Source organism: Tachysurus vachellii, chromosome 5 (genome assembly GCF_030014155.1).
Source record: "Tachysurus vachellii isolate PV-2020 chromosome 5, HZAU_Pvac_v1, whole genome shotgun sequence".
Lineage (NCBI taxonomy): Eukaryota > Metazoa > Chordata > Actinopteri > Siluriformes > Bagridae > Tachysurus > Tachysurus vachellii.
Window position 1 is genome coordinate 18,076,857 of NC_083464.1, and position 23,579 is coordinate 18,100,435.

The window sequence follows — 23,579 nt, forward strand, 5'->3', positions numbered from 1 at the left end:
GGCCAGGCTTAGAGCAGATTCTCTGAGCCACACCCACTCAGTGTGAGAGGTGCCATGTCTCATGATGCCAGCATGTTGGGCCACAGACATGATGTTCATATGTCTTTCTAACCAAACTTAACCAGTGTAACTAGAGGCACTGGAGGTGCCTCTAACTTCTCATTTAACATTAAGTGGCAGTGTGAAGGTTATTTGTGGTTTAAACTACCTTTCCAGCTCAGTGTTATATAGTGTGTTGACTAATGTGTTTGAGATTATAAGCATTGTTTTAAAGACTACAGGACATTGAGGAGTGATGCATGACTCCTGTGTGCAAGTGTTTACTGCCTGCCTTTTTCTGCCTGAAGAGCACAAATCTTGTCCACATTACAGTGCAGCCTCTCTTGCATATAAACTGAGGTCTATATCTAAGGTCATATATATATGTATGTGTTTGTGTATATATATATATATATATATATATTTATTTTTTCCTTCAGTGTGATTGTAGCAGGTCCCTCTCTGGTGTCCTGTGTGAAGAGCATACATAGTGTGCACTCTACTCCGGCCTCTACCCCCTGCACGCCACGTCGTCTCAGCCTGGTTGAGAGCTTTACTAATCTGCGGGAGCACACCAAGACCACCAGCACTTCTCTGGGCCTGGTGCGACTCCTACAGGATCGTGGGATTTCTGCAGCTGTCTACAACCCTCACAGCTGGGACCGGGCTGAAAAAACACCTGACACATCACAATCTGTTTCAAGAACATTCCCCACTGGCCCAGACACAATGCCCTCGAATCCCCCAAACTCCCCCAGCCAATCCAAACCCAATTGCCCTGTGCTGCCTGCAGACTTCAGCCCCACTGATCCACCTTACGAGAACTTCCTCGCTTCGCGGCCCGCCAGTTCCATTCTGAAAGAGATGCGTGGAGCAGAGGCCAAGCTGTGCACGGAATCCGAGTGCCAGACAGAGATGAGCATACACAATCTGCGGCTTGTGGACAAGGTGAAGCGCTTCAGCCTCGGTCCTAGAGCTGTAACTCCGGGTCCTGGGCTTGGTTTAGCCACGCCTTCTTTTGGAACCCAACCTGGGCTGCCCAGCCCCATAGCAGGACTGACTGGGATACGGAGAAACCGAAGTTACCCGGTTATGGTAGGGGCCAGTATGGCAATGAAGGGATTGGGACCAACTAGTGAAGACTTGCTCCTGCCTCCCAGACCTCCTACACAGTCTAGCCTCCATGAGGAGTGAGCGTCACCTCTCTGTCATTCTCTGTATATACATTAGTGAAAAACATTATTCTTATGACAGAGCATCTGTGCCTGCCTGTAAAAGAAATTTGTATAGATTATTTTGTATAGCAGCTGTAACTGTAATACCATTTTATTATTTTTTTCACACATACAGTGCAATTTAGTCAGAGAGACCACAGTATGACTTTGATTCTTTAATCCCCTACTGTATAAACTGTGGAATAATTTAATTGCACTTCTGCATTACAAGAAAATGTAGCATAAGGCCTGTTTGTAAGCACTTTTTAATTTTGAATTTTTGGCATAACTGTGCTGAAAGACCATAACCCTGTTATCTTGATTGACTGATGTGGTCTTCCCAAGCTCAAAGTACCTCTGGCTTGCTTTGTGTGTTGACAGCTGAAACACTAATAACATCCTTATGCTGATCCCAGACAAGACAGTACAGAACTGATGTCCATTTTGTGTGTGTTTAAATAAATGTAATTAATTAACTAGGCATAAAATAAAAAAGCAGAATATTTCAGCCTCCTGGATAATAATGGTGTCCAGCTGTTCTGATAGAAACAGTGTAAGTCTGCAGATGCTTCAGAAGCCTCTGGCCAGTGTTCTGTTCTATTTAAAAGTGTGTGTATTTTGTGAGAGGTCATTTCTCTCCAAAGACTGAACTGTAAGCTTTAATTGCATTGTGTGAGTTTGTCCTTTGATAGCAATATCATGGTGCCTGATGTCAGTAATTTATTATTGAAACTTATTTTGAGTGACTTTCATTCTGAAGTCTTTGCCTCAGTATACATTGGTGTTAACACTGTAATAAGGTGATTGTGTTCCCCTAACAGAAGGGTGGCTTTTAATTCTGCAATGCAGCTTTGAATATAATATATGAAGGATGTTTAATTTATCCAAAATGTCTTACAAGCACATACAGCCATCTTTTTTCCTCCTTTTTTCCTCCCTTTTTTTTTGTTGGAAAATCACGTTGCTACAAAAGGTTTTCCGTTAAAGAGGTGTATGCAGTTAACCTTGACTTGAATGTATTGCAGAATCACAAAGGTGTCCTACGTTCATTACAGTTATGAGTTTTATTTCCTCAGACTGCATAAAGGGAAATTTTGCCACTTGTACACTGTAAATTGTAAAGATAGAAATATGTTTTTATACAAAATGCCATAAATTACTGAATAAATAAAGGAAAGTGTCAAAAAACCTGATTTGTTTTCAGGAATGCAGAGGTCATCAACAATAAAGAAATTCATACAATTTTTTCAGTTGTCATGTTAAAATATTCATCACACTACACATTTTATTGGATGTTACATGTTTTCACAGTCACAGAGGACTCGTTTGTTCTATCAGTGCTCTTTAGCTTTAAGTTGGATATGAGCTTTAATTTATATCTCACACCAAAAACTAACCTAAATCAGAGGCATTACATCAGCCTGTGCCACTGGATGTTCAGTTCCTCTAGGAATAAAATAAGATAGATGTGATATTCACTCTGGAGTCCGTCTAGTGATTATTTTATGAATTAATACAGGAAAAAGGTTAATAAATGAGTCAAAATTATACCAATCATTGCATCGGTAATTTCTACTAAGTATCCGTCCCTCTTCAAAGCTTTCATTCATCCTTCTTTTTGTGTTCAGTGACTGGAGGCTTATGATCTGATGGCATCAGAGTGATAAACACTTAATGCTTATGAGTAGCAGCTACTTATATATTCCACAGTATAGTGTTTCGTACAGTGAAAAGCATCTATTCATAAGGAGATTGAATTACATGTACATAAATGGTCTGTTTATTCTCATATTGTAAGCCTGTATGTTTCAATACATGGATAAAAACCCATGACGTTTCATCTGAAGAACCCCCTATAGAGAACCTGCTTTTTATATTGCTTTTTTAAATCAGATTTAATTTATGATTAGGATTATGGGTGGAAAATGCTTGAGTTATTGCATTTTATAAGTATTTTTCAAACATTGTACTTAAAGTATTGACTTGAATATTTGTAATATTATTTGTGAATATTATTTCCTGTTTTTACACATTTTCATTTTGACCTTTGAAGTAATTGTCAAAAGATGCATGTTTAGGTATGCCAGCTTTAAGTAAGTACATTTGCTAACTAGGTTTATTTTTTATTAATGCCTCCTCAGCATTCATTAATCAATAACTAACCAGCGAACCAAATTCTTAGATTTAGCAGAATATATATGTATGTATTTTAATTATTGTTTGATTAATTGAATGACAGACAGATTGTTTAAAAGACTCATTAATAATAGTTAGTACATTTTTGGCTCCATATTTCTAACAGATTTTTTCTCTGAACTTTTTCCACCCCTGCTAATAATTTAGCAATTAAAATGTAATAACCTCTGTTCACTCACCTAAGCTTTTTTGGATCCAAGAGGTTCAGTGACAAAAAGGTAAAGGGATAGCTAGGGACTTGATTTCAGTTTGTTTTGATGCCTTAATGAGATCCCCAAGGAATTCACTGCCATGTAAAGCCTTATTTATCTCCGTCAAACTGTTACACTGCATGAAGCTGTTCTTCAGCATGTAGATATGCTTGGGGTTGTTTCTACAGCATCTTAGATAGATACTCAGTCCATAGTCATATGCGTGTCTTAGGGTGAGTACAAGCAAAGGCAGTGTTTGAATTGCACTGGAACATCTAAGTGCCCTGGCAGCAGGCCTTTTCATGTCAGGATAAGTGTGTGTGCATGCATGTGTTTGTGCATGTGTGGGTGTACATGTGCTTGTCTGGGTTTATTGGTTCACTTTTTATTGTCTTAACAGAATGAAACCCCTCTCATTGAGGCACACCTGTGGCATAATGGTGCCTTTTGTTCTCTATAAACTATTGCTGTCTCTCATTTGCCATCCTGCAATTCATCCATTATGTGTTAACTCAAGTGGTGTGTATAATAGGCTGCATGAGGCTATGTCCCAGTCTGTCTGTTTCCGGGATTGTGCAAGCAAATGCAAGCCTTTTATTGCTCATGCAGTGAGCTTTCCCTAAAGGCTGCCTAGTGAGAGGTTGTCAAAAGCCCCATACAATCATACTGCCATTTTGAATAATCAATAAGAGAGTGTGTTTATGTGGCCATTAACTGTAAGCTCTTGTCAAAAAAATGCTGCTCCATTGCAATGTGGATAGGTGGAGTTTAAACTGTCACTTCAGTAATATTTTATATGCCATTCCATAGTGGTTTGGTTCAAATCTTATAAATAACATCGGAATTGAAGAAGTGTCCAGTATCTGAGTCTTTATCGCAACCTTCTCTAGAGCTGTCAAAGCTTCTGCTCTAACACACGTGATAACAGAGTCTAATCTAATCAGTTATTCCATGGCATCACATTTGCTTTTGAATAAATTTGTGATATGAAATTCATTAAGGATGAGTGTAAAAGTAACATCCAAACTTCTGAACACCAGAGAAAATACAGCTGGGTGAATGAGTTAAGACAATGATTTATTTTCAAACATCTAACATATTTCTAATGCAAGAACAAAATCAAATACGCAAGAAAATAAATAAAACAGAACACATTACCTGTCATGTTCCCTCATAAATGTAAGTGCATGTAAAATCCGTATGAGTTACACATACATATTCATATATTGATTGCATCATCTTCGTTATACAAATTTACAACAGAAATAAGATGTAAAAGGACCACTCCAACAATGCCATGACTGGCAGGGAAAAGGCTTAAAATGGATCTCTCTGTACACATGGTTGGTTGATTGATTGGTTCCTTAAAAATGGTGATTGGGTGATTGGATATTACGAAGAGTATTCATACTCCTCAGCACTCCGGCGGCCAAAATCCATCCAGCCCAGGTAGTCTCTGTCCTTTATTCTGTGGTTGGACCTGCTGTTGAGGGACGGGCTCCTGCGATATGAACCTGCAAGGAGATGGTGGGGCAATCCTCTGGTTACCAGTTGCAATAAAATGCAATGTATGCTATGAAAACATGCTATGAAATGGCAATACAACATCTAAATATGGTTTATGCAGAACAATGATAAAACATAACAAGGTCATATAAGAATCTGTATGGTGCTACCTGATGCTCTGTTGATATTTATTTAATACTTAAAACATGGCTATCATCAGAATATGAGTGGTGAATGTAGAAGATGACACTACCTAACCTTTTCTGGAAATGAGTTTAGCCAGCAGTTCGTTCAGCCTGCGCACAGCGTCCTCCTCCACATTCTCTTCTTGTGTTTTAGACAGTAAGTTGAGCTGGCCACTGGGGAGCACTGCACGGGTGTGGCGTGTGTGTACATCTACAGACCCTCCATCTGACTGCCCTTCTTCCACTACATGTGCGGGGTGAGAGAAGCAGCCGCTGCTGGAGAGAGTCACCAGCAGCACTAACACAGAGAATCCAGTGTTCATGCCTGAAGCACATATTCAGAGAAAATGTCATTTTACAGGTAATTTTGTTATAAATGTAATAAAATATTTCCCCTGAGCATTACAGCACTAAAATAAAGCTTACAGTGATTACATAATATTAACACCAACTTGACTCGTTCATATGACATGAGCTGAAATATTACCTCATAACTGTAACAATTCGATTTAGTCAATACAGACTAATAGGCAAATTATTTACTGAAATGTCTGTGCATGAAATATTAATTATGTGGATTGACAGCTCTTAATATACACGCTGCATGAGAACCAATGGCAATGTCCCTAAAGCCTATTTTTCCTTTCATAATCCCAATAGATATAAAGATATTATTATTATTATTATTATTATTATTATTATTATTATTATTATTATTATATTGCACAGATAAATCAGATGAGATTCTGCATTATAAAAATAAATAGTTTTTGCATTGTATTTGCATAGTGAAATACAGAGTTTAAAAGAAAGACAAATAGAAAAATATTCCATAAATCCAAGGGCTTTTTCAAAAAGAGTTGAACAGCATCAGCTTGTGATCAGAGCCATTCTATAATACAGGTCCGTAATAAACTCAGTTTAATAATTATACAATATACAGGAAATTAGATCATAAGAATGAATATTCCCACTCTAGCCCAATCAAATGTCATGTTAAATTGGACTAGAAAGAAAAATGAAAAATTATTTTTTATCATATTGGCAAGAACTAAAAAAAAATAATGAAACAGATGTTGTCTCAACTTAATTCAACACAGTATTTTAAAGATTAAGACAGAAAAAGAAATACCTTGCACTGAGACAGAGACTGTGCAGCAGAGAAGATCAGCAGGCAAGACAGGAGATGGAGTGAGAAGAAGATGTGCTGTGCTGAACCAATATGAATGAGAAAAACTTCAGCACACTGTGAAACAGCTGCCCTTATATATCCTTCTGCAGGGGGCTGGCTTTGTGTGGCCTCGCACAGCACCAGCCACACTACTGTGTGTGTGTGTGTGTGTGTATGTGTGTGTCTACACGTACATGTGCATGTGTGTGCATTTGCGCAAGCCTGACGTACTTTATTTTTACAGGATACACACTATGACATTGTCACTCACAGGAGTGTGTCTCTCTAGCACACACACATACACACACGCACACTTTATTTATTCACCTCTATCATAGCTGACTCTACAGCTATTCCACTGCTATAAATGTCAACTAAAATATGACACAACTTTAGAGGACAATTTTACAACCACTGCAATATTTTTATACAAAGAGACAATAATATTATTTCTACACTAACAATGTATATTTGAACAAAAAACATTTTTGTTTATGTTTTCAGTAAAACCAGTAAAGGATAAAAAATGGTGGCATAAACATTTTAATCATTTTCAACATAATGACATCTAATAATTAGTATAAAATACTGTGCAACTGGATAACAAACTTAAAAAGCCAATCAATAATAAGGTTCAAGAGTAGTTATAGTACAGATTGGGTTAACTGAGTTAAGAGGTGGCCTGAAATATCACTCCAAACTCCTTGGGTTTTTTAAATATTGACTTATTCAGTTATAAATACACGTAATTGCATTGTCAATTGTTGATAAAGGAGGCTGTCCTTATATTTTTAAATGTACAGAGTATACAACTCATACTTCAAAAATATGATAGAAATGATCTGATAGAAACACATATTTGTTGTTGCTAATGCAGTGTTTCACAGTGTTGCTCCTTAGACTAATAGCTTCACAAAAGGCACAACAAAGACATGAAGCCACAAAATAATAACAGCTATGATAACCAGTGCTATATGAGGAAAGTTATATGGAGTAAATTTACATTAAATTATCATATAAGAATTAATTCTGTTTTTAGTTTAGCTTAACTTCCTTATTGGAGTTTTTATTTATACAGTGTCTTATGCAGTTCTGAAATTCATGTGCACTTGGTATTTTAAATCATCTGTAAACCTAATAAGATTTATTACTCTGCCATAGGAATTTTTTCTTAAACTGCTTAATTTCAGAAGCGATCCTAAATAATTGCTGTTTGAGCAGAATGACTGTTCTGAATTGATCTTGTGAGGTTTGAGCACCAGCTGTCTCACCCTGCCCACCCCACACTATAGCTCTCACTCACCCTGCCCACCCCACACTATAGCTCTCACTCACCCTGCCCACCCCACACTATAGCTCTCACTCACCCTGCCCACCCCACACTATAGCTCTGTCTCACCCTGCCCACCCCACACTATAGCTCTCACTCACCCTGCCCACCCCACACTATAGCTCTGTCTCACCCTGCCCACCCCACACTATAGCTATGTGTCTCACCCTGCCCACCCCACACTATAGCTCTGTCTCACCCTGCCCACCCCACACTATAGCTATGTGTCTCACCCTGCCCACCCCACACTATAGCTCTCACTCACCCTGCCCACCCCACACTATAGCTCTCACTCACCCTGCCCACCCCACAGTATAGCTCTCACTCACCCTGCCCACCCCACACTATAGCTCTGTCTCACCCTGCCCACCCCACACTATAGCTATGTGTCTCACCCTGCCCACCCCACACTATAGCTCTGTCTCACCCTGCCCACCCCACACTATAGCTATGTGTCTCACCCTGCCCACCCCACACTATAGCTCTCACTCACCCTGCCCACCCCACACTATAGCTCTGTCTCACCCTGCCCACCCCACACTATAGCTATGTGTCTCACCCTACCATTTACATTTACATTTACAGCATTTGGCAGACACCCTTATCCAGAGCGACATACATAACTGCTTAAATCTCTAACATTGAATACATTAATGCTGGCTCACTAGGTTACATACTTAAGATACCATCAGTTTAAAACATTTGTTCAAAGCTACAATGAAAAAGGCTGGTAGATCGGAGGGTGCAAGGTGCAGTGCGCGGAGTGATGAGGGCTTTGAGGTAAGAGGGAGCTGGTCCATTTAAGGCTTTGTAGGCCAGCATCAGTGTTTTGAATCTGATGCGTGCAACTACCGGAAGCCAGTGGAGGGATCGCAGCAGCGGGGTTGTATGCGAGAACTTAGGCAGATTGAAGACAAGCCAGACAGCTGCATTTTGGATCATTTGCAGAGGACGGATTGTGTTCATAGGTAGACCTGCCAGCAGTGCGTTGCAGTAATCCAGTCTAGAAATGACAAGAGACTGAAAAAGTACCTGAGCAGCCTGTGTGGACAAAAATGGCCGAATCCTTCTAATGTTGTAGAGAAGAAATCGACATGAGCGAGTCACATTAGCAACATGAGAGGAAAAGGACAGTTGATTGTCATGGTTACCCCAAGGTTGCGAGCTGTGGCTGAAGGGGAGATCAGATCGTTGTGCAAGGATATAGCAAGATCATGACCTGGGGATGAATCACCTGGGATGAACAGCAGTTTTGCTAGGATTGAGCTTTAACTGATGAGCAGTCATCCATGTTGAAATTTCTGCCAGACATGCTGAGATCCGGTCAGAAGCTATGGTATCTGAGGGTGGGAAAGAGAAGATAAGTTGTGTATCATCAGCATAACAGTGGTAAGAGAACCCATGTGAGGAAATAACTTCACCAAGAGAGTGAGTATACAGGGAGAAAAGAAGAGGGCCAAGTACTGGGCCCTGTAGGACACGAGTGGAGAGTCTGCGTGGAGCAGATGTCACTCCCCTCCATGTTACCTGATATGAGCGTCCTTCCAGGTAGCAAGCGAACTATTCCCAAGCTGATCCGCAAATCCCAAGACTCCTGAGGGTGGACAAGAGGGTCTTGTGGTTGACCGTATCAAACACTGCTAAAAGGTCAAAGAGGATAAGGACGGATGACAGTTTGGCTGATCTAGCAGCATGTAGTTTCTCAGAGAGATCCAAAAGGGCTGTCTATGTGGAATGAGCTGCTTTAAAGCCAGACTGGTTGGGATCTTGGAGGTTGTTCTGTGAGAGATAGACAGACAGTTGATTATAGACAATGCGTTCAAGAATTTTTGAAAGAAACGAGAGAAGTGATACCGGTCTGTAGTTACTGATGTCTGATGGATCCAGAGCAGGTTTCTTTAGGATGGGAATAACCTTTGCTCTCTTGTAAGTAGTTGGTACCTGACCAGATGCTAAGGATCTATTGATGATAGTGGTAATGAAGGGCAGAAGGTCTTGCGAGATGGTCTGGAGCATAGTGGAAGGGAGTGGATCCAATGGGCAGGTGGTAGGATTGCAAGACTGGATGAGTTGTAAAATCTCTTCTGCTGCTACAGTTGAGAAATGCGACAATGAAGGTGTAGGGGAATCCATACTCTGAGATGTAAGTGCAGTTGGGGCTGAAGTGAAGGTCCGGCAGATTTCCTCAATCTTCTCCTGGTAGAAAGAAGCAAAGTCTTCTGCAGTCAATGAGGATGAAGAAGGTGGAGCCGGGGGGTTGAGCAGAGAAGAGATGATGTTGTGGAATTTCCGAGGGTCATGTGAGGAAGCTTCAAGCTGTTCCTTGTAGAAAGAAGTCACATCTGAAGAGAACTTGGCAAGGAGTGTTCGGTAAGAATCAAGATCTGCATCAAGTTGTGATTTCTTCCACTTTCTTCTTGATGATGCCCACCCCACATTATAGCTCTGTCTCCCCCTGCCCACCCCACACTATAGCTCTGTCTCCCCCTGCCCACCCCACACTATAGCTCTGTGTCTCACTCTGCCCACCCCACACTATAGCTCTGTGTCTCACTCTGCCCACCCCACACTATAGCTCTTTGTCTCACCCTGCCAACCCCACACTATAGCTCTGTGTCTCACCCTGCCCACCCCACACTATAGCTCTGTGTCTCACCCTGCCCACCCCACACTATAGCTCTCTCTCACCCTGCCCACCCCACACTTTAGCTCTCACTCACCCTGCCCACCCCACACTATAGCTCTGTCTCACCCTGCTCACCCCACGCTATAGCTCTGTGTCTCACCCTGCCCAACCCACACTATAGCTCTTTGTCTCACCCTGCCAACCCCACACTATAGCTCTGTGTCTCACCCTGCCCACCCCACACTATAGCTCTCTCTCACCCTGCCCACTGCTCACTATAGCTCTCTCTCACCCTGCCCACCCCACACTATAGCTCTGTCTCACCCTGCCCACCCCACACTATAGCTCTCTCTCACCCTGCCCACTGCTCACTATAGCTCTCTCTCACCCTGCCCACCCCACACTATAGCTCTGTCTCACCCTGCCCACCCCACACTTTAGCTCTCACTCACCCTGCCCACCCCACATTATAGCTCTGTCTGCCCCTGCCCAACCCACACTATAGCTCTTTGTCTCACCCTGCCAACCCCACACTATAGCTCTGTGTCTCACCCTGCCCACCCCACACTATAGCTCTGTGTCTCACCCTGCCCACCCCACACTATAGCTCTCTCTCACCCTGCCCACTGCTCACTATAGCTCTCTCTCACCCTGCCCACCCCACACTATAGCTCTGTCTCACCCTGCCCAACCCACACTATAGCTCTGTGTCTCACCCTACCCACCCCACGCTATAGCTCTGTGTCTCCCTCTGCCCACCCCACACTATAGCTCTGTGTCTCACCCTGCCCACCCCACACTATAGCTCTGTGTCTCACCCTGCCCACCCCACACTATAGCTCTGTGTCTCACCCTGCCCACCCCACACTGTAGCTAAGTGTCTCACCCTGCCCACCCCACACTATAGCTCTCTCTCACCCTGCCCACCCCAAACTATAGCTATGTGTCTCACCCTACCCACCCCACACTATAGCTCTGTCTCATCCTGCCCACCCCACACTATAGCTCTCTCTCACCCTGCCCACCCCAAACTATAGCTATGTGTCTCACCCTGCCCACCCCACACCATAGCTCTGTCTCACCCTGCTCACCCCACGCTATAGCTCTGTCTCACCCTGCCCACCCCACACTATAACTCTGTGTCTCACCCTGCCCACTCCACATTATAGCTCTGTTTCACCCTGCCCACCCCACACTATAGCTCTCACTCACCCTGCTCACCACACACTATAGCTATGTGTCTCACCCTGCCCACCCCACACTATAGCTCTCTCTCACCCTGCCCACTGCTCACTATAGCTCTCTCTCCCCCTGCCCACCCCACACTATAGCGCTGTCTCACCCTGCCCACCCCACACTATAGCTATGTGTCTCTCCCTGCCCACCCCACACTATAGCTCTGTCTCACCCTGCTCACCACACACTATAGCTATGTGTCTCCCTCTGCCCACCCCACACTATAGCTCTGTGTCTTACCCTGCCAACCCCTCACTATAACTCTGTCTTACCCTGCCAACCCCTCACTATAGCTCTGTGTCTCACCCTGCCAACCCAAAAAATAGCTCTGTGTTTTACCCTGCCCACCCCTCACTATAGCTATGTGTCTCACCTTGCCAACCCCAAATATAGCCTTGTCTCAACCTGTCCACCTCACACTATAGCTTCTGTTTTTCATCACTAGGCACAGAAATGCTAAAATATTCAGTGGCTTAAAATATCGGCTTTGTGTTGCAATAGCAAAAATCGAACCAAGGATGTGAATAGAAATACCACCTGAACCAGTAGGAGGCACTCTTTAATATATTCCATAGGCCAAATGTTAAAATGACTTTCAGGGAAACAAATCTAAGAAAAAAAGAGAGAGAAGAGTGAAAAAAGAGGAGGGTGGAAGGGGGTAGGAGCAAGTAAAATAAAGGTCAATGGGGAATAAAGTGGATAAAAGGCTTCCATGGCTCTCTTTTATATCTCATTATATTCTAGACACTCGTCTCTGCTTTTAAAAAACTGAGCTTGAGCTTTTTTTTTGAGGACAGGATTTGAGACACTCATGCTGTTCAGGTATGGATCAGGTTTTTTGGTTTGAACCAAAGCACACTTTTATTTGGAGCCAGTGTTTGCACTCAAACTGGCCACAAGGCCCTTTCGAACTCGGTTAGAGTTGGATGGTTTTAGTAAGCTGTTCAATAATTTGAATGATATTCATGCATTCATCATAAATTCATGAATATTATCCAAATGAAATTCATAATGTTTAACTTTCAGTTAACTTTTATTAGTTGCTTATGTTCATGGATGCAATGATGTAGATGTTAGAAGGCAATTCATATTCATAATTTGCTAAATCTTTTCAACACTCATCTTCATTGGACAGTTTTTAAAATTGTAATTCTGTCAGTCTGAAAGCTTTTTGTTAAGGGGGGTTGAAACTGCAAGGGTATAATCATCCATCAATGACCTATTATATTTCACTGTACTGAACTACACCATTGTGCATTATCAATTACAATTAACCAATTAATATAGACTTCATTTACTCCAGCATATTAACATAGGAACAAACCCTAATTACAGAGCCATGATTTTATGTAATACAGCAGTCAGTTCTCTGTTGTGTGTTTTCAGTTTATTTGTGTCACTCACACATCTGAGAGACTGTGTATACGAAAGTGAAATTACACTGTGCCTGTTTTCCACAAAAGTTTTATGGATTATAGAAAACATGATCTCTGTTTTACATGACGGAATACAATGTCCCCTTCTGCAGATTAGAAAACATAATCTTTAAGGAGGACTAAAAAGTAGTAAACAGAAAGTTTTAGAACTTTTAATAAACAATTTAAGGTAGAAAGTAAATGTTCTATGTCTTTTCTGTAGTGGAAAAATGTTCATATTGTGGAAACACAGTCAATATTCTCTCACAAAAACATTGTTCAATTGCCAAAAAGTGTGAAGTTTTTTATTGTTATTATGAGTGAAAATATTGATTGGGCTAGGAGCTTCTTTAGGGAGTACTGACCTTCTCCACAAGTTAATCTGGGGAATCAGAGAAATATTGCAAAAAGAAGATGAGAGAAAGTTAATATCAATGATTTACATGTCACTGATATTCAGCATAAAGATCATAAAAGGTCTAGGAAGCAGTTTATGCATTTTATGTTACTTACAAACAAACTATAGTTCCGTTTAACATACATAGTTTAGTGTAATATTACCACAATTACAGTATATTCTAATGTTAATTTAGCAGCTACATTTAGCAGGATTGTAAATAAATGTAGATATTTATGTAGCTAACACTGCTCTTTAATATCTTAGTGCTGAGGAAAACCAGACAGCTTAAAATTGAGGTGAATTGTTCACCAAAGCTTCTCAGACATATCATTTGTGCTTAACCATTTTCTCTTTCTTTCTCTCATCTTCTTTTTGCAATATTTCTCTGATTCCCCAGATTAACTTGTGGAGAAGGTCAGTACTCCCTAAAGAAGCTCCTAGCCCAATCAATATTTTCACTCATAATAACAATAAAAAATTTGTGAATAGCAATCAGGGTAAGTCCAATGAAGAGCAACTGCGTGTCTCTGTGTGGGGAAATAACATCATTAAATAACCCAATTATAGAACCCATCATTTGGAGTGGGTAGAAAATGCTGGCACATGAGAGTCGCAATTACTTAGAGAGTGTGAGTCAGAAAAGTGGGAGCCTTTTCAACAGCACTCTATTGCTATTGCCATATGGATACATCCATGTTCTTAGATGCTACTAGATTCTGTGCTGGTTGATTGTCAGGGCAATTTGGAAGGTTAAATTTCCATGTTTTATGCAGAATGGAACATGTCAATGACACAGTTGCAGGGTGTTTCCCAAATACTAAACCCTCACTGTTTTTGGAACATATATTACAAATGCCCCAGAATTTAATGAATATATGAAGAATCACTGCATATAGTCAATTAATTGGTTTCACATAATACAAAGAAATTTAACAAAGAAAGCCTGATGGAATAAAGCAAATGGGGTAAAGCTGATGTCCTCTTGTCCTCAGACTCAGATTTTTAAAATCTGCCAATGGCCACCAAAGTGGTGCTCATGCCTTGGGAAGGAGGCATGTAAGTGATTAAATGTATAATGAATAATTGCTTAGATCATAGCCAATCAAAGATCATGAACTAGCAACAGGAGAAAAGCAACTCCTGTATAGCATGGGAAGATGTAAGGTGTTTTACTGATTTCAAGTACCTTAGATGATCAGTGTACATTAGGACCACATGCTGCATACCCTCTAACCATCCACTCCTCCAACTTGAGTTTGATGTCCAACAGTTCTTGGTTTCTCATGTTGTTGTTTTTTTTTTTTTTAGCTCAACTGGTTTGAGATTCTTGAAAATAATGCATTTAAATGTATTTTCACTGCAGCCCTTTGAATTTAAAACAGGACAGTCCCAAGCTTCTACTTTCACAATGAAGGAAAGCTGTTGAAAAATAAAAGTAAAGAAAACACAATATATCTCTTTTTATCCATTATTAGTTTGCAGTTTCCCTCTTTCTTTTTCTCCATTACTACCCCATTATAAATAGAAATCTCCTCTGTTGTGTTACCTACAGCCATTTTTTAATAACTATCCAGATGTCTGAATGATACATGTCTGAATGATACATGTCTGAATGGTACATTATGTAGCAAAGTAAACATCTGACAAATAAAGTCTGTCATCCATCTTTTCCTACAAGAAAGCAATCAGATGTATAGCATAAACAACAATTAGTAGTCATTTTGGCACTGCTTCAGTAGGCCCTAAGTTTAAGAAATTTGTTAGAAATGCAAACCCATATTCAGTTTATAGAAGTGGAAAGAATGAGTTGTCCAACAATACTAAGAATACAGCAATCCACAGGAAACACAGGAAACAGATACAACAGACTGCAATAACTGAGATGTTAACAATGGAGGAGAAGACCTATTGATTCATCAGTGAAACCACAGCTACTCCATCATATTGCTAATCTTTACACTAGTGTAAGCTGAGTTAATGATGGAAGAGGATTTTTATGCAGCACTATTCCAAGATTTATCTTTGATAAATGGGGATATTTGTTTTTGTTTTTTTGTTTTATTTGTTAGTTGCTATGATACTCAACTTTTGTCAGGGGTTATACTACAAAAGCCATTTCCAAATCTTAATGGTTGATAGTGTAAACAAGAGCATCTACTGTTCCAGGACTGTCTTTGTGTCTGAGACACAAAGCCATTTCAACAGCTATCAAATTTGTGATCATTTATAAAATATGACATGGTATAATATTATTAAAGTCAGTGCAAGGATAAGCTTTTTCTTCTTGACAATATTATGCCAGTGAGTCAAATGAGCTAGACTTTTAAATTAACTAAAATAAACTGATTAAAATAATGTTTTTTATGTTTTATTTTACTTAGTTTCAAACTATGAAATCATACCTCATTGTTCTGTTGTGTCTTTTTATCTATATAATATACACACAGGCTTTGGTATTTATTTATTTTTTTACCTAATTTTTACCTGGTTCAGGATAGACATGCACAGTTCTCAGGGAACAGCTTTATATTTCAATCCTTGTCAGTCAGCATGTCCATGGCTGCCGCATAATGGTTCTGTTCTAAGGGATTTATCATTTTATGAAGAAAGAAAAAACACAGGAGAGCAATAAAAATAATGCCTGAGCAAAACCTACCTTGGATTTAATAGTGTGCCTTGAGGCACTGTAAGTCCTGTGCCACTGTAGCAAAGCAGGCTGCATTTCATTGTATCTGCAGTGTAGCACAGTGGTGCATTTTAAAGTGCCCTGATATAGTGAAACAAATAGTTAATATGAAATTGCCAGCAAAACTCTATCACTAGTATTCTGATCAATAGACTTTCATCACCTTTCCTCACCTAATTTTCCACTTCACAGTTTTACAATTTTTTTGGTTGTTTTGTACAGTTTGGTATAAGTGGCCTCTAGCAAACCTCTCAGTTGGCAGAGTTACTAGAAATATAATCTGCTTCCATGCCGAAGGCAAAGAAAGCTTTTAACAGCTTCTTCAAGCTCACCCTATCTGTGAAGGGAAGACTGAATCTGAGCTAATACATGTCCTGTTTAGGTGTTTGATTAAAGTGTTTAAGAACTGCTTTTTATTAATGTGTACTAGAGAAAAGGCTACACTGAAGGAGATTTTTAGTTTTAGTAATAAAAAAATAATTTTTCATAATATTTCACAAATGAAACAGGACATTATGATGTTAAACTGGATCAGGTTCAAATAAAAAAATATATATACCTTTTATTTCCTAAATAGGCTTAAGGCTTCCTAAGGCTTCCTAAGGCTTCTATCTATGCATCATAAAGAAAAAGACAGCATTTTTCAGCAGTAATCTCTGGACATGTTATGTAAACATAACATCAACATTTATCTTAGCAATGTTTAGCCAGAGGATTGTTCATCCACTCATCACTTTGTCAAAAAACATGCTGAAGGCTGTCCCCCGCACTATGTGGGCAAACCCTTGTTTATGAATCATCTATCATTTATACACAAGTGGTCACTATATGCAGGTGCTGAGTGGTATTTAACTGTTGTCAATTTGTAGTGAGTTGCTCTTGTACCCTTCACAACAGTATTAGGCAATGAAGTGGTTATTTCTTATTGTGATCAAATGGAAGAAAACAATACAGGTTAAAGTGTTGGTTAAAATAACTTTGTAGTCTTTTATCCAGCAGGATGTTGACTGTGTGGTATGTTCATCTATTTCTACATTTCATTCTTATAGTAATGTCTCTTTCAACAATTAGCAATCTATCTATCTATCTATCTATCTATCTATCTATCTATCTATCTATTTTGAATGAAAAGAAACACAAAGAGACTAAGAGTGAGAGAGCAAGTGATTAAGTGAACAACTAGAAGAGTATGAGAGTCAAAGAGAGTCAAAAAGAGAAGTGGACTACAGTTGAATCAGTTATCCACAGCAGCATGTGCCCTGCAGTACACGCTCAGCTCAGTAACAGGTACATGGAGCACAGAGTGTGTAATGAAGCACTGGACACCAAAGAGACAGCAAGCAAATTGCCTCCCAAGGGCAAGAGAGTGGTGTTTAGAGACACACATATCATTGTTATAGAGTAATATTGCAAGGAGACAGATGATATAAATGTAAGTGTGAACAATAGGGAAGAGCTTCCATATAAAAATAAAGAAGCTGAGTCCATTAGGGTGCTGAGTTTTTGTTTTTTTTTTAAACAAAAGCTCGTTTTTTTCATTATTCAGTTTATCCTGACATCATTAGTAATGGCATATCCTCAAAACAATAATAATATGATAAGACTATCACACTTGGCTTATGCTATAGGCTACTGTTTAGTCCATTTTTAGCAGAACTTTGTAATATACTAGAGTCTTCCATCATCTTTGTTCAATTGTGTTCAATACACTGAGGCATGCACAGAAATGCTAATGTCATTAATCAGGATTGCAAGATTTCAGTACAATTTCTAGACAACTACATCTCAAAATCTACATAAAAGACCTGAAAAAGAAATTCATGCATTAGAGAGGTGAGACACACATTTCTTCTTTTTTCCATAGTCTTTTCATGGGAAGATAATTGTGGTACACAAACATTTCTGATGTAGAGACATTCTTCGCTTCATAATCCCTCTCCCATTTTCTTCCTTTTTTTGCAATATATCTTGCAAATAGAAATTATAATGTACATCATAGACACTGTCTGCACTTTATTTAATTCCAGCTATTTGATAGAAAACAAGATGGCTGCCCAGAGTATTTTTAAACCAACCCAATTAGCCAACATGTTGTGTCCTTCTGACCGCTAAGTGTAAGAATCTTATACCTTGTAATTATAATATCACTAAAACTTTATGGGGCAGTGAGCATGATGCTCCATGATTGTACATCTAGAAATGTGTGCAGAAATCAGTTACTAATATTAATAATATAATACCATCAATAACATAGATTATTATTCATTTAATTTTAATCAATTAATAATAAATAAACAAACCGACGGGTGCCTCTTTCTTTATTTCGCTCGCGAAGTGCGCCATTAAAGTTTAGTTTGCGTAGCACCGTGAAACTACACAAAGAAACAACATAACAAATAAATACGACTCATATACAAAAAAATACAATAAATAAAGTTCACGTTTGCAGAGAAACATAAAATATCAATGATATAAATGAAGACAATATGAAATGATTAATTAACAAAAAGAGCTCAATGATTAACATGTACATGCTAACAGGCTGCCGAAATGAGTTTCCTCCGCAGGGTGGCTGGACGCTCCCTTAGAGACAGGGTGAGGAGCTCGGTCACCCGGGAGGAGCTCAGAGTAGAGCCGCTGCTCCTCCACATCGAGAGGAATCAGCTAAGGTGGCTCGGGCATCTGTTCCGGATGCCTCCTGGACGCCTCCCTGGGGAGGTGTTCCGGGCATGTCCAACCGGGAGGAGGCCCCGGGGAAGACCTAGGACACGCTGGAAGGACTATGTCTCTCGGCTGGCCTGGGAACGCCTCGGTATTCCCCCGGAAGAGCTGGAGGAAGTGTCTGGGCGTCCTTGCTTAGACTGCTGCCCCCGCGACCCGGCCCCGGATAAGCGGTAGAAAATGGATGGATGGATGGATGCTAACAGGCTCATAGGACTTTGAAATAAACTATAACACGTAACGTATGTCGACATCACATACCTCGCTCCGCTTTACCAAAGGGCACTAAGATGAAATTAAGCAAAATTTAGTCTCTGCTCACTGGAAAACACATATATGCACATAGACTGTACAGGAACATGAATCCTCGCTTCTCTCTCTCCGCTGATCTAATTACCTTTTCGTTTCTCTCTCTACTGCATAACCTAACAAAAAACACGCTGAAACATATAACATCCTCAAGAAAAATTTAAAGTGACACAACCATATACGGTCATTTACACTTTTTGATGAGTGTATGTAAATTACCTCTAATAAAAAAGACACCATAATGCCTACAAACATGGCTGCCAAAGTCTACAAAACTCATTTTGATGAAAGAATGTACTTTGTTTTCTTTCTTCAGAAACATAAGTCCCATTAATTCTCTAATTGTTATTCAGTCATTCACCTTAAAGCATATTTTTGAGTAATTATCATGAATTATTTAGTACAGTGTAATCAACAACAAATGTAGGCATTTGGACCTCCTGATGGTTTCTGGGAGTTTATATGGAGTTGATTTTTTTAGAGGCGGATTCTTCTAAGTGGTAGTAAAACATGAATAGATAAGTGGGACAGAGCTGAGTTGAAAATTATGTTTTACATGCTCTCTTATTACAGTACTTGAGGACATGATTTGCTATAACATTACATTGAATGTAATTAAAAATTAAATTAAAAAATGCAAAAAAAAAAATGCAAAAAAAAAAAAAAAAACGGAAACCAATTAAGAGCAAAATTATGCTTTGTGCTCCTTCAAAAGAATTTAAACAGCACATCTTTTTTAAAAAAAAAAACCCAGTCTGCTTTAAAATCTTTGCCTGGGAGATACATTGCTGATGCAGTAGAACTGCCATGTGTCTTGTTGCTGTGTTCATTCTTGCCATGGTGTATGACCTGTGACATGAAACTTTCACAACCTGACCTTAGTAGCAGAGTTTGGCTGTTAATCATTCAGGTTTAAGGTCCTACACAGCTGTTTCTGTTTCAGTTAATGACTGTGTTCATGATCGTTTGCACCTGCATGGTATAATTGGTTAATCATACACCTAACGCTGATCCTACAAAATCCCTCAAGTTGTGCACAAGTGTGCACGATGCTAGTTTGAAGCCAAAGGGTAGTCACACCAAATATTTATTTGATTTTTCTTCTGTTTACTCATTTTGCATTTTGTAAGTTGATAAGAAGAAACAATATATATATTTTCTCCCTTTATGTGGTACTGTATATACAGTTATATACTGTATCTGTAGGTTATAAGGGCCTTTCTCTACACCCATGTTCATGTGTGTAAATGCATATCTCCTGGTTTGAACTGTCCTAAATCCTGCACTGTGATTTAGTATCTGCTCTGACACTATTATTAACAATAACATTTGTCTCAGCGTTAATTTGAGAGGACATATCGCATATGAAAGGCTGCAAGTGCAGTAATTATGTGACAAACTCATCACCAGTCTAGTACACAGAGCCTTGTCAATGATTGCTAAAAAAAAAAAAACAGAGGAGAGCCTCTTTATTCAGTTAATGACATCATCAGCAGTTGAAGCAATTATGGCACAATGTCAGTGATTCCCACAGCCCTTTTCACCACTCACTCCCATGTGCAGCAATTACTATGGAACTGACAGATGACTGACATCTATATCTGAAGCTGTAAGTCCTTTCTAAGGGATTAAACAGCAACACTAACTTCCAACAAACTGGGATGTAAACGTTCAATTCAATTCAATTCAATTCAAGGTTATTTGTATAGCGCTTTTTATAATTGACTAAAAGCAGCTTTACAGAACATAAACATAGAACAAAAGGTTATTATAACGAATAATATAAAGATTAATAGAATACAAAATTCAAGACTAATATTAGATATAGATTTAAGATATAGATTTAAATGTGTTTGTATTTATCCCCAATGAGCAAGTCTGAGGTGACTCAGGTGACTGTGGGGAGGAAAAACTCCCTTGAATGGAAGGAAGAAACCTTGAGAGGAACCAGACTCAAAGGGGAACCTCATCCTCATATGGGTGACACTGGAGGGTGTGATTATATAAATACAGTCTGAAAAAATGTTTTAATGTATTAATGCAAAAGACCACATGGAGTTGGCATCTCCTCTGCAGTATCGCAGAGTCTAACTTGAGCTGGTAGATCTCTAGATGCCTTTGGATTCTCACAGAGTCTGCCTCATCTCAGTGGAGGTCCAAAATCTTCATCGCATGGAAGACAATCAGAGCTGGAAATTATTCTGGATGCCTCAGGATGGGTAGAAAGAGAGAAGCAGTGGAGAGGGATTAACATATCTGCTGTTCATAATATTAGCAAGCACTAGATGCTAATGTGCATTTGGTCAGATGTAATAGAGCACAATATTATGGGATGTATTATGTGTATGCCTGACTAAAGAGATGAGTTTTTAATCTACATTTAAACTGGGAAAGTGTGTCTGAGCCCCGAGCACTATCGGGAAGACTATTCCAAAGTTTGGGAACTAAATACGAAAACACTCTACCACCTTTAGTAAACTTAGGTATTCTGGGAACTACCAGAAGTCCTGAGTTTTGTGATCTCAGGGAGCACAAAGGATTGTAACATGTTAGAAGACTAGTTAGATACATGGGAGCTAAACCATTAAGAGCCTTGTACACAAGTAGCAGCAATTTGTAATTAATTCTAAACTTATCAGGTAGCCAGGGTAGAGATGATAAAATTGGGGTTATATGATCATATTTTCTTGTCCTGGTAAGAACTCTTGCAGCTGCATTTTGGACTAACTGTAGCCTATTTACAGTATTAAAGATGCAGGACAACCACCAAGTAATGCATTACAATAATCCAGTCTAGAGGTCATGAATGCACGAACTAGCTTCTCAGCATCAGGTACAGATCGGATAATTCTTAGCTTGGCAATATTTCTAAGGTGGAAGAAGGCTGTTTTTGTAATATGGGCGATATGATTTTCAAAAGACAAGTTGCTGTCTAATAGAACACCAGGTCTTTCACTGTCAAGCTACTAGTAACAGTACATCCCTCTAAATGGAAGTTGAATTGTGAGAGCTTCTGTGTACTGGTTTTTGGACCGATAAGTAGTATTTCTGTCTTAGAGTTTAACAGGTCATCCAGTCTTTTATCTCTTTAACACACTCAGTTAGTTTTGACAATTTAGCTATTTCATCTGGTTTTGATGAAATATCTAACTGTGTATCGTCAGCATAACAGTGGAAACTAATCCCATGCCTTCTAATGATGTTCCCAAAGGGAAGCATGTATATCGAGAAAGCAGAGATCCTCGAACTGATCCTGGAGGGACCCCATAATTAACTGGCAATAAACTAGAGGATTTGCCATTTAATTCTACAAAATGGTATCGATCAGACAGGTAAGATCTAAAGCAACAATACATTTGTAACTTTCACAAGTGCAGTTTCTGTGCTATGATGGGGCTTGAAATTTGATTGAAACTCTTCAAAGATATTGTTCCCCTGTAAGAAGGAGCTCAGTTGAACAGACACAACCTTTTCTAGTATTTAAGACATAATCAGAAGGTGTGAAATAGGTCTGTAATTTGATAGTTCATTGGGATCTAAATTAGGTTTCTTAATGATCGGCCTAATAACTGCCAACTTGAAAGATTTAGGGACGTATCCTAAAGATAGCGGGGAGTTAATCAGTGTTGTATAAAGTACTAGAAAGCAATACTTGTAAAAATACAAGTATCGTACTAGAAAAAGACTTTGGTAGAAGTGAAAGTTACCTTTTAGAATATTACTCAAGTAAAAGTCTTAAAGTATCTGATATATACTGTACTTAAGTATCAAAAGTAATTTTCTGATATTTAATGTACTTAAGTATTTGAAGTAAAAGTAAAAAGTAAAATTTCTGTGATTTTCGGTAGGCATAGGAGGCACTTCATCCGGTAGGAAGAATCTTTCATTCCAATGTACAGAAGCATTTCTTGCAAATACGTCCATGGGTGTAGAACGTTATCTTCTTCACCCTGTTCACCACTATCGTCGGGGTGGTTGTCTACGACGGGGTGACCAACCCGCGGCTCTTTGCCCGGTTTCATTCGGCTCTTACGTTCATATCGAAGTTTGTATTTGTGTCTTTTTAATATGCGTGTTTGCTTCACTTGAGTTCAATACGGTAATTTTGTCAAACGCCCATGTGAGTGGGATGAAAATACCTCAAAGTTTCCCAGTAGGAGCAAGTTCATTTCAGTAAACAATTTGTGTCAAGTTCGCTCTCAAAATGGCAGGAAAATAAGGTGATGTTCATGTGTGCCCATGTGTATGATGTGGCACAGTAAAAAAATGTGGCCCTTGGTCTCTGACTGGTGGCCACCCCTGGTCTACGATAACAGGAGGTCCTCCAGTAGGTGCTCCCATGGCGGTTTCAGTT

The 23,579-nt window shown here is 39.5% G+C and overlaps 2 protein-coding genes across 7 annotated transcripts in view; one reads left to right on the forward strand and one right to left on the reverse strand.

The window, feature by feature from the left end:
- The window catches only part of trak1a (trafficking protein, kinesin binding 1a), a 39,022-nt gene extending 36,523 nt beyond the window's left edge, over nt 1–2,499 (forward strand). For 5 of the 6 annotated variants that reach the window (XM_060870128.1, XM_060870127.1, XM_060870129.1 and 2 more), the window contains one exon: nt 480–2,499. In XM_060870128.1, coding sequence (XP_060726111.1) covers nt 480–1,233 — 754 coding nt within the window. In that variant the 3' untranslated portion in view covers nt 1,234–2,499. The remainder of the gene's footprint in view (nt 1–479) is intronic. The other variant, XR_009648450.1, reaches the window with a different exon arrangement.
- Nucleotides 2,500–4,696: 2,197 nt separating this feature from the next.
- ccka (cholecystokinin a) lies at nt 4,697–6,554 on the reverse strand. Its single transcript, XM_060869246.1, has 3 exons — nt 6,464–6,554; nt 5,405–5,656; nt 4,697–5,154 (listed from the first exon to the last, which is right to left on the reverse strand). Exons 2-3 carry the CDS (start codon nt 5,652–5,654, stop codon nt 5,033–5,035), a joined length of 372 nt encoding a protein of 123 aa, XP_060725229.1. The 5' UTR covers nt 5,655–5,656; nt 6,464–6,554; the 3' UTR covers nt 4,697–5,032.
- Between the last annotated feature and the right edge of the window lie 17,025 nt (nt 6,555–23,579).